We start from the raw sequence: 18,892 nt of genomic DNA on the forward strand, positions 1-18,892 counted from the left end.
GACCCCTTTGATATTTTTCCGACATAGTGACATCACTTAGTAACACTAGCACTTCTATTGGCTAGTGCTCCGAAATATTGGATTAAGTGGTTGACCAATCACAACAGAATAGACTGGGCTCTGGTTTCAGACAGAGGGTGAAAAGAGGTGCTGCAGCACAGGCAGTAGAATTAAAAAATGGAGACCTATTTGAACATTAAAGCATGGAAACATGTCCCAGTAGAGTCACAAAATACAAATCTGTACCTGAACATTTGCATAAAACGACTCATTTAAAGCAAGTATTCTTAGTCTAGTTTTCTGCTTGAACTTTTGTCTTACTGTATGTCATCAAAATGTAGCCCAATTGATAAGAAAACAGCTAACTACAAATGACTATTGCACTACAATAACGTTGGAAGAATTGCAAGAGAGAAAAAAAAAAAAGTCAAAATCAATACATCAAAAGGCTGATATATCCTGACTTTTAGTCCTTGGTTCGAGTTAAACTCCAAAAACATTGGCTCATCCTCTTCCCATAATGCAACTTTAATTCAATATACAAGGAACTTGGACATTGGACTGTGAGTGAGTGCACATTTTTGATATGGTGGCGCAACACACATGAGCATCACAAACACAGAGAAGTTCAAATGTGTACAATCAGGGTTTGATCTAATAACATTCTCAGAGACATACAGAACAAGATAATTAATCAAATGTAATTTATGCAAAATAAAGAATATCATAAGGGTCAATAGGCCAAAACCTGTGGAAGCAAAAGTAAAAAAATAAACTGTGAACAATTTCTGTTTAAAGGCTGAATAGTACTCCTCATGCCTTTTTCCTGATGAATCTATATCTTCTTCCTGTCCTCCGCTCTTCTGCTTCTCCCTGTCTCTTGTCGTGTGTTTCCGAGCCCCTGCTGTACCACACTTGTCCTCTACAGATTCACCTGACTGCACTGTCATCTGCCAACTCCCTGCACAGATGTTGCTGGTTACATCCTCAGTATATCACTCTCACATGCACCGGCCTGATAATGTGTGCTGCGTCACTAATTTAGCGCTCAACATTACACTACATACACTCACCCATGCAACCTGCTATCATATTGGCAGTGTCACATACAGTTTATGGAAGACTTCAGATGCCCAAACTAAATAAAATCTAACAATAAAGACTACAATCTTGGTACATATATTTTTCCACGACTTCTTTGATCACAGCCTGGGGGCTGCAGGCAGGAATGTCGTTTAAGTCTCTGAACCCAACGCAGTTCAGAAAATGTTTGGGTCCTGTCAGATTTTAATCACCATGGTAACATTAATCACTGCAATGCATAAGTCCTGCACAACTATGTAAAAGCAGAATATTGGCTAAAAAAAATTGAGAATTAAAAAGATCTTGCATGTTGCACTTTGTGTTGTGTGACACACTAATGCTGTGAATCATTGAGAAAGAAATAGGGAAAAACGCAAGAATTTTTTTTCTTTGATGTGATATCTAGTTAGTGCAAACACTTTATTTTTAGCATTTGGCTTTAAACTTAAGATATGGTTTTTTTTCCACCAGAAGCAATTTTCACACGTGATATGTTTGAAACACTTTTTAAACATCCAACAATATTTCTACTTTACACACTCTGGCTAAACTGCAATTTAAAATAAAATAAAAACATTTCAGCAATAAACTCGGCCATGGTCTTGCTGACAAAGCAATCCCTGGAGGGTTGCTTGTTTTTTATTTGGCAGAAATATTGAGTTGCCATTTCACATTTTTTTTAATTTCCTTGTACCTCTTTGTGAAAACTAAAGACAAAACTGAGACGTTTATGCTGCTCTCTGCTGGACAACACTGACTGCAATTAATACTATTTTTCAGGCTTGTATTTTTGCTATGCTATTTCAAAAATGCCCGAATGACAGCGCACATGTATTGTATTACCCTTTATACCGCTCTGATTTTTTAGTTCAGGCATTTTTTGTCTTCCATACACAATCCTCTGCTCAGTAATACTGTTGTTTTTCTATAGAGAACACTGTTTTGGCTTTAGATGTATTCGATCTGATGCTGTTAACCAAGAGGGAACTCCATCTTTAAATGAAAATATATGAGTGTGTCAATAGGTATTGCTTGGAGCGAATATTAGAAGAAAAATACTCAACATGAAGTAGTCAGACTGGCAGTAAGCTGCTATTAGTCTCTCCTAAAGAACAATGAGTGGGCAGTAGACGGTGCAGATAATGCCTCCAGTCAGTTGACGTGAAGCTTGAAGTCCTGCCTTCATGTTTAAGTAATTGAAAGCAGCTTTCGTGTTAAATATCCTCATTTACTAATTAGCTGCTATACAACAGACATTATGTGAGAAAGTGGAGTAAACAGATCGCTCTGTTCAGTTGAATTCCCTCAGACATGAGCCAACACTATTTGTATTCCAAAAATTGCACACAGTTGCACCCAACATTGAACACCTACAGGACTATTTAACAGCCTATTTACATTAAAAAGTAACAGTCCAATGTTAAAGATTGTATATTTATAACAGATTGTCTCTTTTCTTCTATTGTTTCTTACAGAAAGATGTTTTTCTGTACCCTTGCCATTTGCCATGATCCCTAGAAAGTTCGACTCACAGCTGCCACTGAAATGCTCATCCAACTGAAGTTGCCATAGTAACACATCAGCTTTCTCAGTCGCATGCACCACATTTTTTTTTGCTGCATGAGATATAGTGATTATAACAGATTTTAATGGCATGCTATATGGTTGCCATGGAGTGTAGCAGTGGGTATATATCAATTGTCTATCCATCTGAGATAAGGAATTTTGACTTCCGTTGATAGACTGGTAAACCTCATGTAAGCTGTGGCTGCTGCCCTGCTTATCCCCTCATTTAAACACTAAAGTTGTGTGACTCAAATCAATAAGAGGCCATTATTCAGTGTGACAGCCCCTATAAAATAATATAGTAAATCAAATTAAATAGAAACCTAGAAAGGTCATCTGTTCTCGCACCAACTTTCATTCTTGATGTATTTGTTTTCATCAGCACTTTGAAGAAATCGAGCAGTAAGCATAAATCGCTGAGGAATTACAAAAGTCAACCTCCAGTAGAACACAATAACACACAATACACCAAAAACAATCTCTTAAGATCACCTGGTTTGACAAATACAGTAGCTGTCAAATAAATCTTCCAACAATGGTAATATAAAGGGGCTACAATGTAAATGCATCCCTGTGGGGTTTGTATATCTAAGTTTGGTAATTTTTTTGTATGTTTTCCTTAACATTTCCAGCATCCAGCAGAACCTGTTTAGGCACCAAAACTTATTGGCTAGGTCCAAATCATGGTTTGGTGCAGTGTGACGCAAATTGTGTTATTCCAGTACGGACATTACGTAGGAGAAGATTGTGGTTTGGGTTAAAAGGAAGTACAGTTGAACAAGTATTGGTACTACTGGTTTGGTTTAGGGTTCGATAGCGGTGTGGGTTATATTACATTTGGAATTAGCTTTACACAAGTAATAAGTTAAATAAAAAATACCTCAACGTTTACTTCTGGTTTCAAATGGAACACAAAATGCAGTCTCACAAAAAACTCGTGTTTATTGGACAAACAAATTCATCCCTTCATGGACTTAGTTACTTAAAATAATTCCTGGGTTGCTTGGTCATGACTAGTTTAGTAAATGAGAGTTGATGTAGGTGGGATGTATACAAATTATAGTGCAGTACTTGCTAAAAGTATCAACATGTCTGGGTTTTTTTCTGAATTTATGTCATGATTGACAACTTGGTATAAGGGTCTACAATGTAATGAATACTGTTGTACATGTAAATTTGATCCAAAACAGTTTTCTTCCATAAAGACTTAAAGGGGCACATCTCTTCACCCTCTGCCTGACACCAGAGCCCAGTCTGCTCTGATTGGTTAGCTGGCTGGCTCTGTTATGATTGATCAACTGCTTAGAGATGTCCCACCCCTTAGCTCATGTGTTGGAGCACTAGCCAATAGAAGCTTGAGTGTTACTGAACATAGTGAAGTCAATACCTTACGGAAGTAAACAAAGGAGTCCAGTAGAGGCGGTTCAGGCAGGAACAAAAAAAAAAAGCACAACGGGGCCTCCTTAAGAACATCTATGGGAACGGAATATGTGTACCCTAGACTATGTTTAAACTTCATAAAAGGTAAGTAAAACTTATTTGTAAGAAGTTGCTGGCAGAAAAAAAACAACACTCCCATGATAGTAACTATTTTCCACGCATTATTTTTGGCCCTCAGGAAGATATGTCTGGCAGCCTGTTGTGATTGGCACTACTTTACCCAACAGTAGCATAGAAATGAAACTAACAAATTCCTATACTGCAGCTTTTGCAATATATTTTGTCTGTGCCTGTGATTTCTGTGAGAAATTCCCACAAGCAATGACTTTGATAATAGAAAACCTAAGAATAAATCATCTGAGTCAGTGCTTCATAACTTTCCGGCAAGGCATCACTCATCACGGGGTGCTGAATATGCTGCATGACGTTTTTTCCTCATGTATATTTGTCTCTTGTTCTTTTAAAATATAGTTTGAAATATATCAGCAGTCTTTGAGAGAGATTTAAACCATTTCATAGGAAGTATATTTGTCATTAAAAGATTTGTATGGAGTGATATAACAAATGTGTATCTAAACCATGTATTAATAGCAGGTTAATGGGTCTTTGCATACACAAATGGAGTAGATAGCTGCTTTGTAATCAAGCAAAGAGAAAACTGAAAAGCTGCCAAAACACTGGATTAAATGATGTTTATAATGGAAGCATATGGGTAGACCTGTTATGGCGTTATGCAATTGAAAAAAATGAACTCAATTACAATACAATGTTATATGCTGAGTATGCTCAATTAACCCAATGATTTAACAGCACTTTGCAAAGTTTAGCATGACATTTGAAAACATTCTGCTTATTCCCATTCATTCCTGATCTTACATTAATGTCCAACATATGCAAGGAACTGATACTGCTGCAAAAACGTAGCCAGTATAAACGCATTCAAATTAATGGTGTTTTCCATGCGTCACTTTTACAGAAACATCTTTTTAAAAAAATCTATTTAGACTTTAAGGTTAAAACAACCACTTGGACCCAAATCATTTATGTTTAAATCATAATAACATTACTAAGCATACTAGTGCTGCGGTCACTCTGTAACCGGGGTTTAGACAAATAATCACATCTCTAATTACATTTGAAACATTTAAACATCTCCTAATGTACCTGTTAATTGTGGAGCTCTTTAGTTAGCTATAAGTCACGTTACTCACATGCTCTATTTATGTAAGTCTGTCTACACATAATGGTAAACATCGTCTCCATTTGGCATGGTTATTTATTATGCTTAGAAGTAAGCGAGAGATTTCCTCTAGCGAAATTAAGTGTTGTAACCTCAATTGTGTTATTAAAGTTACTGATATGAATTCTGATATACACAATAAATGAACAAATAATTATTAACCAAATAAAGAAAACATAATGTTTTTCTTTCCCCTGACTCGATGGCAAACTTGTGCTGAAAACTGTCTGATGAATTTAGTATGCTCATTAGCTTTAAGTCATTCCACCAAGTTTCACTAAACCTGGGCGAGGAGTTTCTCTGTAATCATGCTGACAGACACACAGACAAAACACACAACATGGTAGAGCTAATTACATATACCATTATATTAGTGACACATATTTTTAACCTGGCAACAGATGTATAAGACGGTTCATATTTCAACTCAAAATAAATCATTAGATGTTAACTATCTGTGATGCCAGTTCCAAATAAAACAAACATAAGCATACCTTATATACACATGTTAGATATATGCTTTACTTCTGTTTCCTTTAACATTATAGCCTCAGACAGCTACTGATAACTGTTTCCTAACATAAAAAAGGCATTTAAAGAACCACCTAGAGGTTAGTTTCTTGACATCCTCTGCACTGGAAATAACAGACTGAACTGCTGAGAGAACCACATAAAGCCCCTATTTTCACCGTCTGTAACCCCAGCAAGCCAACGGCCATAAACTCCCTCTGCAGCCTCCAATCCAGCGCGCACATTTAAACTGTGCCCACCACTGCTGCTCAGAATGACTCAATCCAGCTTAGCACACACACAGCAATACTCAAATCCCTCTTCCTTTTAATTCACACTCTCATGGCGGGGTGTTAATGGCTTACACAACAGATGTTTAGTATGCCGCGTTTAGGTCCATGTGAGCTGAAGCCACCCACAGTCTTAGACATGCATGACAACCTGTGACTGTGTCTCAGAGGCAAAATAAGCTTGTTCACAGGTATGCTGCTTGCATGATGCAACAGAAACAAACGGGCACAAGTACACGCACCAAAATGCAACATGGGAAGACAACATGCAAAACAGTGAGTGTGAATACGGAGGGGTAGGAAATGACAGAGGGAACCACGGCTTCCATCTGCTGGGGAGAGATTTTCAGTTGGATCAGGATGTATGTATACGCTCTAATGCAGTAATGAGGGTATTTGACAGAAGTGTACTCTATGGCAACAATTACCTTGGAAGGAAAGTTGCCTCATTGCGAGCGGAGCAGTCAATTTCACCAACAGCTGCAATTCATCTGATTGGGAGGAGAGCGTCTGTGTTCATTACGACTGATCAAGGCAATCCTGCACAGTAAGGGAGATATCCCGACACACCTGAGGCAAAAAGAGGCTTATTTCTTCAGGTTCACATTATGTAGAGATGTGTGCAAAAAAACCGGTCCAAATAGAGCAGTACAGCTTTTATTGCATGAAAGGCTAGAGCAGTCTCAAACGCTAAAACAGGTGTGATGTGTTCACTGGTTTGACACTTTGACCCCCAGGTGGAGATGAAAGGCCGCCACATTCTCTATTTTGCTCACGCAAGAGTTGGTCTTGTCCTGGGTAATATTTTCATCCATCTCGCTGTGCAGTCACATCAGCACATTGATTCTAATGTAATGGGATTCTGCCTACCGCTGACATCTTGTACTTCGGGACTGCAAAAAGCTTCCATGATGAGAGTTTAATGCTGTATTCATGTCGTAGGGGAAATATGACAGATGTAAGACCACCCTTACACCTGAAAGTACATTTTACTACAGGATTCACTTGGTTAATATTACAACAAAACAGAGGTAACCTCAGTCTAAGGAGGTACTGCTAGAATTGAAGCGCAGTGCGATGCGATGGATACTGGCGTCTGACACTTCCTGTATTCTGACATCCGTAGACATCCATCTATATATGTATGAAGTATACAGTATTTCAGCCCAAGGCAAATTTTAAGTTAACAAAATGTGTCAGGGCAGGATGTTTATGGATAGGGAGTTGCTAGAATTGATATAAAGTAAATATCTGTGATGCATCTTCCAGGGTGCAGGCAAAGTTTAAAACTCCAAACATTTCAAACAAGTAAAACTCAGTTTTTCTGAAAGAAATTCCACTATTCTGCCCACCCCTGAAATATGAGAACATCTATGGATAACCATGACATTTTGTAGAAGAATCCTAATGACTTTTGGCAGGCGACACTCTGAGGCTCAGACTTTTAATCTGGGGAAACAGACTTACCCAACTCTTTGTAGATACCCTTGTTAAAAATAACATGTGTAATATTTACTGCCAAAGTGAAGAAAACCTTCACTATTTTAATCCAATTATTTTCACGTAGTTATATACCACTTTTATCAAAGCGCTTTACATACTTTGAGTGTGTACTTTCATGCAGAGCAGTGAGTATGAGTACATATTCATACACCGTTGGCCGTCGGGAGCAACTCAGGGTTAAGTATCTTGCACAAGGATAAATTGACATGTTGACAGCACAGGCTGGGATTGAACCCACAATCTTCTGCTTGAAAGACGACTGCACTCCCTCACAGCCACAATCTCCCCTAAATGACATAATAATTTGGGTGCCATCTTACACAAAAAACAACAACAGTGAAATGTAGCTATTGGGTATGTTTGGGTCACACCATTGGAAATAAATCCTTCACAGCCATCACTGAAATCAAATTTGACAAATAATCTAAAACTAATAATCTTTGTGTCAAGTAATCTTTATATGTAACCCTCCAGATATAGCGGATTTAAGCACAATGAAAGAAGGACAAATACTGAAACAGCGTTCAAAAGTTGATTTAGAATTTGAATGCCAAGTTTATTAATAAAGCTTCAATAAAATGGGGACAGCCCTGGTTGAAGATCCCTTTTTTCTGTTCCGAGGAACTTATTTAAGGGTAGTCAGATTCTGCTTGCTCCATTTCAGCACAATGGACAGCGAACACCACAAACCGTGACTCTCTACTCCACAACAGCGTTGTCCATGGTCCTGAAACTATAGACAGGCAATACACATGTATCTAATGTTGTTGTTTTTCAATTACAGAACCATGAACACAACACAACCGCACATGCACATGCATGATGAATATGCAAATATTTAAAAACCCAATATTTCAACTCATATACAAATGAAATAATAGCGAAAAACAGCCAGTCCACATCTACAACACATCCTGCCGCAAGACTAAATCATACCCTGTACATTATTAGTCAGCACTTTGCACACACCCACACAGGCTATTCTAATCAAAAGTAACCAACACAATAGTACAGCCATACCATAGAAAATGATTAGGACAGCTTTATGTAGGATATGTAATAGGTAAATGTCAAATTGCATTGCAGCTGTCAGAATGGGTATGATTGTGACGACCACCATGCTATTGTTGGACTTATTTATAGTACATTTTTGGGAGAAAAAAAAGATACAATCAGGATTTTATTCATAAATGATTTCACATTCCAAAGTCAGGCCACCCCTCCTGGCCCAACTGTTACTGCAGTATAGGAAATAAATGGTCTGAAAATAATACATTGCAGCAATTTTCACGAGGATTTGCAATTTTTCCGGTAATAAAACCTTATGCCATATGTTTAAAGACAATTTAAATACTATACAAAAACATCCACTCAGTGCGGCTTTATTTTATCTTGGCTTAGTTCATTTAATCTACCCTTGATCTACACATTTCGTGGTATTTCTTAAAGTGGCAACACACTATAAATGCCATTTATGCTTGTTTGATGGTCAACCTTTGCTTGCGAGAAGTATTATTTGCAATTATATTAGAATGAAGCTGTTTTTGTTCAAGTTTAAGGCGTATTCAAGACACATTCTACTTAACTGATTGAACTGAGGTTAAGTGAATACAAATTTGACCTTAAGGGAGAGCTCAGATCATGGCCAAATTGTCAGGTGAAGCCTTGGAATGTCTAAAACAAAAGGTTACATCATATATTATTACACAAAGGCACTGATTACCAGCTATAGGGCTTTTCCAAAATAATTTCCAGCATTTCTTTATGCAAAATTGACTCATATGGACATCGATCAATATAACTCCATACTGTACCGGGAGCTCTGCACCTTGTCATGTCTAATCTGACACTCAGATGAGTGAGACCCCCCACCCCATGTGACGTGAGACACTCGTGCACATGACATATCTGGCTTTAAAATGACGTCACGGCAGCGTGCAGCTCAGCGAGCAGGTCGTTCGTCAGTCTGAAGAGAAGAGGAGCAGCAGGAGACGGAGCAGCCTCCTCTCCTCTCCCTTGACAAACTGTCATTCCCCCTCTCTCCAACTCCTCGGGACCAACTCTCAACCTCCAGGATTCTTCTTCGGCGTTTATCCTCGTCCTTTTTTCAGTTATACCTAATTCTTATTTTTCATTCTTTTTTTTAATTTACTTTATCTAACCCCTCCGCACGCTGAACACCACCCTTCATAGATGTGAATAGATAATGAGGACCCCCTACCAGCGGTGACTTGTCGTCTCCTTCAAACAGCGAGCATCCTCATCTTCCACCCCCTAATTTTTTGGACGTTTTCAACAATGTAGGAGAAGCTGTCATTTCAGCGACGAGGATGCCAACTACATGCCTTGTTTTTTTCTCTCCACACCTTACATCTTTACATTCAACTAGGGGATATGAAAGATTTTCGTGAAGGCAAAGTTTGACGGTACCTCTGTCGGTTTCCCGCTCACCTGTCCGCCTGCCCGCGTGAACCCCTTCTCTGTCTATCGCCAACATAACAATTGACGAGCAACTTAAAATACTTATTGTTCTGCTGTTGTGAGTGGGATTTGGCAGCGTTATTGGAGGAATTTCATGTGCGCAACGTTGAAGGATATGGCTTAAAATAATGGTTGCGTTACTGACAGCCGGAGTACGGTCCGTCACTTGAGTGTTTTATCAGCTATTGTCGACTTTGGAGAAAACCCATCTAAATGGGAGGATACCTGGAGGACTGAGTCGGATTCGGCAGTCGAGAAAATGTGGATAAAACGGAGTCTTGGGCGCAGGTAAGAAACGAACATTATTATTCATTTCAGTGCAATCTTTGGGAAACGAAAACTGTACACGGGGTTTTGTTATGTTTTCACATTTGGCGACAACATATTGTCTCAGTTTTTAATCTACGCCACTGCAAGTTATGAGTCTGCTGGAATTGGTGACTAGATTATATCAAAGGTCCGTAAACACATCAAAATGTAGGTTCTCTTGCACTAAAGTTATTTAGATACAACGATTTGTTTCCGTTGTGTTGTTGACTCTAAAGAGTGATAAGGCGACGGCTGAATGTGCATATGTTTTTTGATGTTTAAAAGCAAAAATATGATCTAAAACTTCACTTCCTCCACGCTAGGGGTCGCCAACAGTACGGTGCAAACGACACACATACACTCACAGACAAACGCGGTCGCGCTCAAAAACACACGTGTCCACACACACGCACATTCACAAGGTAAGGTCTGGCAGCTCCTCCTCACTTGTGAAAACAAACACACGCACGCGCTCTCACAGGAACGCGCAATTAATGAGGTAATTAGTCGTTGAAAAGATGCATTAAATTTAGGGAGGCAGTAGCTCCGTCTGTAGGAAATTGGCTTGGGGACCAGAGGGTCGCCGGTTCAAGTCCCATAAAGACCAAAACTGCTGAGGTCCCCCTGAGCATTGCACGGAATCCCTAACTGCTTTCTGGGCAGATGCATATAATAGCTACTAATTGAAGGATAGTCAAATGCAGAATTTTTTAATTGTGAATCCTTACCTAACATATTTCTGATTAATTCTGGCTTTGGAAGTTTGGTAAATATTGAAGTTGTCAGTTTAAGTACTGTGCTTATCTCGAGGATGGAGATATAAGGTTTACAAAACAGGAAGAGAAGTAGACAGGTAGAACATTGTGACTAACTGTTATAAACCTTTTCAAGCAATAGGGCGTAATTAATACTCTTTGTTTTCTATGATAAATAAATAAATATCCCTGAACTGAAGCCGTATGGAGACCAGTTATCTGACTCATTTAGGGGTGTCTGCTAACGAAAGCTAAAAATGGTCTCCTTCATTTGCCGTAAAATACCTTTAGAGGTAATGACACGCTGTGAAATGAGTCCTAACCTGCCAGAGGTGGGATTGCCTTGCCACCTGCTTGATCTCATTCCCACCGGTGGCTCTTAATTCCTGCCCATTTTCAGCCGTTTCGTTTATTATGCATGACACACACTGTACATCTTAGGGCTGACCTAGCAGGCTAATGGCAATAGACGCCATAGACGGAGCAGTTGCATAACATGATGAAATGAAATGCATTTATGTCCCATATCTCCAGATGGAATCGGTCAGAGGCACAGAGACAGCAATTTCCAGTCGTAGAAATGTCCCTGTCGCTCGCTGTCATGATGTGGAATGTCAAAATGAGATGTGGGTTGAAGAAGGACTGCTATTGTGGACTTCTTATTTGTATGAATTCCCAATGCTCCAGATTATTGTTTGTCCTCACAGGCTAAAAGCTTGGATTGTGTGAAATTATCATTTATTATTGTTACAGTGATGGCACATATGTGTTTGGGATAAAGCCTTGCTTCCCAGTTGTGTTGAACATTGATAGTTATATATTTTTTAAATGTGCAGTGAGCATGTGCACAGAAAGCTTCTGTACCTGTTGGAACAGACAGAGAACAAACCACCTACAGAAGTTTGAGCTGTGGGCGTTCAGTAAATGTAACAGCTCTGACTTTAGCAAACCCAGAGAGAGGAAAGGATGGATGGATAGATTCCAAGCTAGATTAAAACCAAATACTTTTTATAGATGGCCACTGTGTTTACTTTTTATGTAATGTGATCTCATGAAGACGCCTTAAAGACTTCGATTTGTTTTAGTATCATCGTTTGACTTTTACTGATGGCATGATGATGGTAGGTTATGTAATTCTCACTAATAAATGCAAACAAATTGTGATTACGTTTTAGATTTGAAAAGGTCTATGACATAACTTCCCATGATTTGAATTGTATGTCTTCGCCCACAGAAATAAGGTGCAAATCCTCATTTTTGTGAAGCTGGAATCAATGAGTGTATTGCACTTTTGCTTTATTAATGACTTAAATCAATACTGAACATTAGGATTGAATAGTTTTCCTTCTTTTGACTAAATGATGTGGTTTTTTTTGTACTTGAAATAAGTTAGTTGTAACGACGAAGCTCAGTTGCTTGTTGAAAACTTTTAGAGCATCAGACACTAAGTAAAAATCTAGAGTCAGTACTAACATTGGCAAGGTGCTTTATCCCAATTAAACACACAACACTGACACTTTGGCAACGGCAAGAGGTTTGTTCAGTGGCTTGAATAGTGTGCTTAGTTTAATTCTCCCTATTGCATTAACTAACAAAGCACACCACTATTACTCAGGACGCTAATGGGAAGACAAAACTGGCAGTAGGAAGATTCATTACACCAATATGTCCCGTTAAATACAAGCCAATTTAACGTGTGCCTTTCCAGTCATAGCAATAGGTTTGTCAAGTTTCATATGAATCTGAAATTAGATCCATTTAGTTCCTGAACATTCCCAAAGCGAGTGTCTCTCCCAGACTCAATCTTTCATGAACGCCACACAATTTAAAGTTTTGCATAGAGAGCTCTCATACTGCTGAGGCACTGGAGATGCTATCGGTACACTGTAGTTGCAAAATATTACCAGTGGAGACACCATGCCTTTCAGGAGGGCTTCCTTTGCCAGTTGCAAAGACAGGATTGTTAAGTAAAAGTGACTTTTCCTGAACAGGTCTAATTTTCATGGCCTGAATAAATTCTTGCAATTAATGGAGATAGGTTAATGGAGATATGTCAAGTGATTGCAAGTATGGCTCAAAAGGAAAAACTATGTTGTAATGATGTCAGAATTGATGTGTCTGCTGATTATGTGATTAGTATTCCATCTTATCCTTGCTGAAGAGAAAGTGTTTTTTTTAGTTTAACTCTAATTAATGTGTCTGCCTTAATGAAGCAGGGTACCTGATATATTATACTCTACACACCGAGGTGTTTTCTCCTTGCTCTTGCACAGCATCATCAGTCTCGAGCGGATCGGGGTGCATGACCAGCAATTGGCTACCGAGAACTCCAGGGTTTAATGTGGCAATACTGTGGAAGGGTCCATCAGATATTCACAAATTCCTGTGATTTAGGTGCCATTTTAATAGCCTCTATGCGAGTTATTAACTGGGCCTCTCTGGAGCGTGATTAACCTAATTTGCAGTGAAATAGGCTGTGTTGCTTCTCTGAGATCCTATCCTCTGGAGATGTGTGTCTGTGTGAGTGTGCGTGCATGTGGTAAACACCCTGTGCTCAGCAGTCTGTTAAATCCAGGAGGAACAGAACAGGTTGTCCCTGTGAAATAGTGTAACAAAAAACAGAGCAGACACAGGCGCCGGTTCATTTGAGCCATATTTGAAATACAGACGAGAGATAAAGACAAGAGAAAATGAGAGAAACTTGGACCAGGGTGAACCATAAATGTCTCGTCGTTGACTGGCACAGCAATTAGTAGAGACGAGACATAGGCAGAATTGGACCATTACTGCCATTGTAAAGTTAATTTCCCTCCATGGCATATAACTGCATAGTGAACGCTGAAAATGAGGGGACCGGAGTTCAACTCATAGCTTTTGGAAAACTAATAACACTAAAATATTAGAATTAATGCGCTGTTGGTCAAAGTTGTTTTATGAATACTAGATAACAAGGGTTAAATTACTTTTGAAACAGGATTTTAACCTTCATTTGACACTAAATCCCTCCATTAAAAAACAAATTGTTGTACAGAGGTTGGCTAACAGATTCAGGAAGGGATGGTTGTTAGTTATACTATATGACACTTATCCACATTCAGTGCATTACTATCAACACTAGACCGTGGTCTGCATGCCACACATTTGGAATATTGGAACAGGATCAAAACAATTTAGTGTTGTAGACAAGGGTAGCAAAAAGTGTTTCATCCCACCCAAGAAAGGCCATCTTAAAAAGATAAATCTTGTTTCACAGTCGCCAGACGACTTCGGAAAGAAAGGTAATTTTATATGTCAGAACAAGGGGGCTGCTGGTCTACCGCTGCCCCCAGTTTTGTGTCAATGGAGTCTTGTGGCTGTGGTGAGAGCATAGATAGATATAATTACTTCAGTTCAGACCTCAAACTCAAGTTCCCATAAAAAACCGCCATCACCCTCAGCCTGATTGGGTTTAATGACCATCCTGTCCAGTTTGGGCTGCACAAGAGCATGTGTTCCACATCCATCCCACAGAGTGAGGGAACTAACAGCACACAGCTCAAACTTGATTTATGTAGTGGGCTTTTGCCGGATCAATACTGCCTGTACAAAGGATCAGATTTATCCGTCATGGCCCTTCCCACTAACTGGCCTTCTCCAGGCATGGGGGGCGCCTCTCAGCGGGCCACTTCCAACTAAAATACCTCAGAGATAAACAATAGAAAGCCCCCCAACTACCGCTTTTTTTCCTGTTCCCATTCATTGGTAATTGACATGTGTTGAGAAATAGGCCGGAATACACATTTTCACAGAGAGGGTGTGAGTTGATTGGGCTATTGTTCTTCATTTCTGGTCACTTTTGACTTTTAATCCCAATTCCCATGCTCTTTACAGCCCTGCTGATCTTCCTGTGCATGTGGGTCATGCACTCTGTAGTGGGGGATATTGTGCAGTGAGAGTAATTAATGGGATGATGCAACGCCCTTGGCCGTTGCATCTTAGACCCCCTAAAACCACACACAAAGACACAGCGCGGGCCTGAGGCGTTATGTATTCGGTTTGTCCGTCCGTCCATCTGTCCCTGACTTGTGACATTTCAGGAATGTAATTAGGACATTTCTTTAAATTTGGCATTAACATGTAATTAGCCTCAGGGATGATCTAATTAAAATGTGGTGGTCGGAGGTCACTGTTACCTTACAAAGTGAGACACCCCTAAGGTTGTAATTCTGTGTTTTTCTTTGTTTCCCACTCTGGATTTAGAACACAGACATGCAACAACCTTTCCTACACTATGCCCTTGCAGCTTAGCCATATTGATATTAAACAACAAGCCATAAATCAGGCCAAATATGACTATTTTAACCACATTTCTTAAAGGATGAAATGATGAGGTTTGGACATTTTTGACAGACATGAATGTAAAGTGCAATATGAGCGATTGGCGGAGGACTTCATGCATACAGCAGTTATTCTGCTTATTTGTTGGTTTCCCACTATGAATTCTGATTAGAACTCAGATATGCAACAATGTTTTCGACACTACAAGCTCCCTCAGCTTCGCCTTACTGATAATGATGGAGTGTGTGTGTATGTGTGCTGCACAGCACCAAACATTTGGAAGAATTCATAGAATATTTGCCTCCCAGAGGCCTGCTGCACAGAGGCAATCCATAAATCTCTTGAAATCTTTGGAGAGCAAACTGTGGTATTTATCTCCCTAATACAGGAAGATACCGAGCAGAGCTTAACTCCTACACCTCAGAGCCTGTATTTGTCAAAGTTACACAACCACATGCTGTTGATATTCTTAAAAAAAAACAACCAACGCATAGAGATAATTCCACAACGGCACATTTTTGTTTACACAAAGTGATGAGGTCCAGTGGAAGAAAGATACTGCACTGCAGCACACCAGCATATTCCAAAATAAAGGTCACAACTGAAGATTGTTTATCTGTGAGGATTTCTATCAGCACCCATCAGGCTGTTTATTAGAGTTCAGAGTCTACTAGATAAAAGCTTATGTCCTAATACAGGTTACACATGTTACATATGGATTACTAAGGCACTCAAAACGCTTAAATATATAGTTTTGTTATCCCAGAGTAACATTTAAACATTTGAATGTTCATCGGTAAAGGTGATATTGTTCATATTAGCATAAAGGGGAATACCACCTGTTTGTTTCTCTGTTTTGTGTTTGATAAGTCGTAGATGACAGCCGGCTTGTGAACACCTGGCTGGTCTTAATTCGTATCACACTCAGGGACGTGTCATTTATTTGGATCAGGATACAGAAGGATTAAGCCACCATAATCACCACATTAGAAAGAAACATAACATGGTGGGAATATGTGATTTGGAAGTATCTTGGCTATAGAGTTTGCCATTTGTGTGTGTGTGTGTGTGTGTGTGTGTGTGTGTGTGTGTGTGTGTGTGTGTGTGTGTGTGTGTGTGTGTGTGTGTGTGTGTGTGTGTGTGTGTGTGCGTGCATGCTGGGGTGTGTTTGCCCTGTCGCTTAGTCTGAGAGCTTGAGCACACAGCCCTCCTCAGCTCCAACAGAGGCCGAGTATATTCAACAGGCTCCAAATAGAGACAGGGGTATCACAGTTCAAACGTATAAGGGACGGAGGATAATCCCCTTTATATGTATAACATCTAACGCAAACACTTCCATAACTGCAGTGAAAATACAACCTACAGTCAGGGGAAATACTGCTTTGATCAGAGAACACTAAGCGACAAAAATGTGCCCAAGAAAGTGTTACATCCCAACAAGAGTGACTCAACCTCCAACATGTCAACATTTCCTTGGGCGATATACTTAACCCCAAATCTACGGTATTGAATTTGAATTAAGTATGTATGTACTTACAATGTATGTTGGATGTAAGGAGACCCGAGTTACGATTTCACAGTTGAATAGGCAGTGGTAGGAAACTTCGTTATGAAATGAAGGATCATTCCATTCATGATATATGGGGGTGTTGAATTTCGGACTTCAACTAGAAAATGTTTTCTCCCATTAGGTCAGGATAAAAAGCCTATTTCAGTATGACGATTTCCCAAATATAAGTACTGTTGATTCATTTTCATTCATCATTAAGTTGTTTAAATCAATCTGTTTAGTGTGCATGAATAAACCAACATCTAGACTAAATTGCTCTGTTTCGAAATGTGTAGCATTTAAATGTCTTATGGAATCTGTAATGACTAACCCCTTTACAAAATGAACAAGAAATGGAAAAAAAACCACAAGGTTCATTATCTGCAACTAAACCACCAGAATCTGCCAGCCCCATGATCCTCCCTCAGAAATAAAAAGGCTGTTGGAGCCTCATCCCCTGAAAAGTGCTCTGCATAATGAGAAGAGATGAGTGGAGAAAAAGTGCCAAGCAAAGGGAAAGCTGAGCAGAAGTGGATTAAAGTAACAATAGAGCATTTTGCTAATGGTCCGTTCTGAGCTTCTGCCACAATATGATACTGTCTGCGAGCATTACAGCGGATAAGAAAGGTGCTGATGTCCCTAGAGACTGTGAGGATGTGATTTAACTGTCACTCCATCCTCATAACACATCACCTTATTAACACACATTAAGACCTGCAGAAAATCGTTATGAATTAGGCTTTGTGCTTTCCTTTAGTGAAGACTGTCCTTTCCATCCAGGCAATATGTTAAGCACTGCTTCAACAATGTGTGCTAAAGTTTGCCTTCAGTGTCATAACACGTTCTATTGTCTCCGGGACTGTGGTCCAGGTGGCAGTTAAAATGAGCTTTAAATGGAATAACGGCAGAAGCCATGTAGGCTCATAATAACTCATAAATATCCAATATGCAGCTCCATTCATCATGCTGCAGAGAGTTCCTTTCAGCATGTTGTATACCTTCTGACATTTTCAATTTGCTTCATCATTAACAGTTTATTGGACTGGAATGGCAGCCCTGCCATATTCTTTCATATGGATAACACATTTCTCTGAGAAGTTCAGCCTTTATAATGGTTGTATATTTTCCTAAATGACAGTTGGGTGTTTCTCTCAGAGTGTACGCATGGTTGCACTTCCCTTGTGTGGATTTACTGTAGATTTTATTTCCTTGTGCAAGTCGGGATGATTCCAGTCAATTTAGGCTTTACCTCTCAAAAGACACTCAGATTATATTGTGCTCTGTTCTCCCTGTCAGGTCTAACTGATCAATGCATTGCTGAGTGGCAGGGTAATAAAGCATCAGTAAATACCTCGGCCCGCTTTGAATAACAATTACTTGTTGAGTTGTGACATTTATTTGATCCGTGCACTTTCTTTAGTGTGGGAGGGTGTCCTAAATAATCCCAGGGTTTATCATGACAGTGTGAGAGCATATCACCTCTCCATGGCGGTTGTTTTATGTTTTATAATGATGTGAAAAGACAATCTCTCAAGTGCTGCTCAGCTTATTGCAGAAAAAAACGCTTTGGCCGACAATCATTTTTTATGTAGTGTGCGGTGGGTTGGACCTTTGAAAGGTCAAGTTCACAGGAGGGTTTATCGTTGGCCTCAAATGTTATGCAAACGAGGGGAGAGTAGGTTCGAGTCCCACTGCAGTCAGCATGTCGTTGTGTCCCTGGGCAAGACTTTACCCCAAATTGCTCCTGTGGGTGTTGTCCACAGTATGGAATATACGCAAGTCGCTTTGGATGAAAGCGCCTCACAAGTGACAAGTGATGAGAATCCAGCCAAAGGTTGCCCAGACCAAA

At 39.5% G+C, this 18,892-nt stretch overlaps 1 protein-coding gene across 2 annotated transcripts in view; it reads left to right on the forward strand.

Moving 5' to 3' along the window:
• Positions 1-9,684: 9,684 nt before the first annotated feature.
• The window catches only part of ajap1 (adherens junctions associated protein 1), a 48,366-nt gene continuing 39,158 nt past the window's right edge, over positions 9,685-18,892 (forward strand). For both annotated transcript variants that reach the window (XR_010168100.1, XM_063909596.1), the window contains exon 1: positions 9,685-10,401. Coding sequence is in view for 1 of the 2 variants with exons in the window: in XM_063909596.1 (XP_063765666.1) it covers positions 10,373-10,401 (29 nt within the window). In the remaining variant the exon portion in view is untranslated. The remainder of the gene's footprint in view (positions 10,402-18,892) is intronic.

This window comes from Eleginops maclovinus, chromosome 1 (genome assembly GCF_036324505.1).
Source record: "Eleginops maclovinus isolate JMC-PN-2008 ecotype Puerto Natales chromosome 1, JC_Emac_rtc_rv5, whole genome shotgun sequence".
Classification (NCBI taxonomy): domain Eukaryota; kingdom Metazoa; phylum Chordata; class Actinopteri; order Perciformes; family Eleginopidae; genus Eleginops; species Eleginops maclovinus.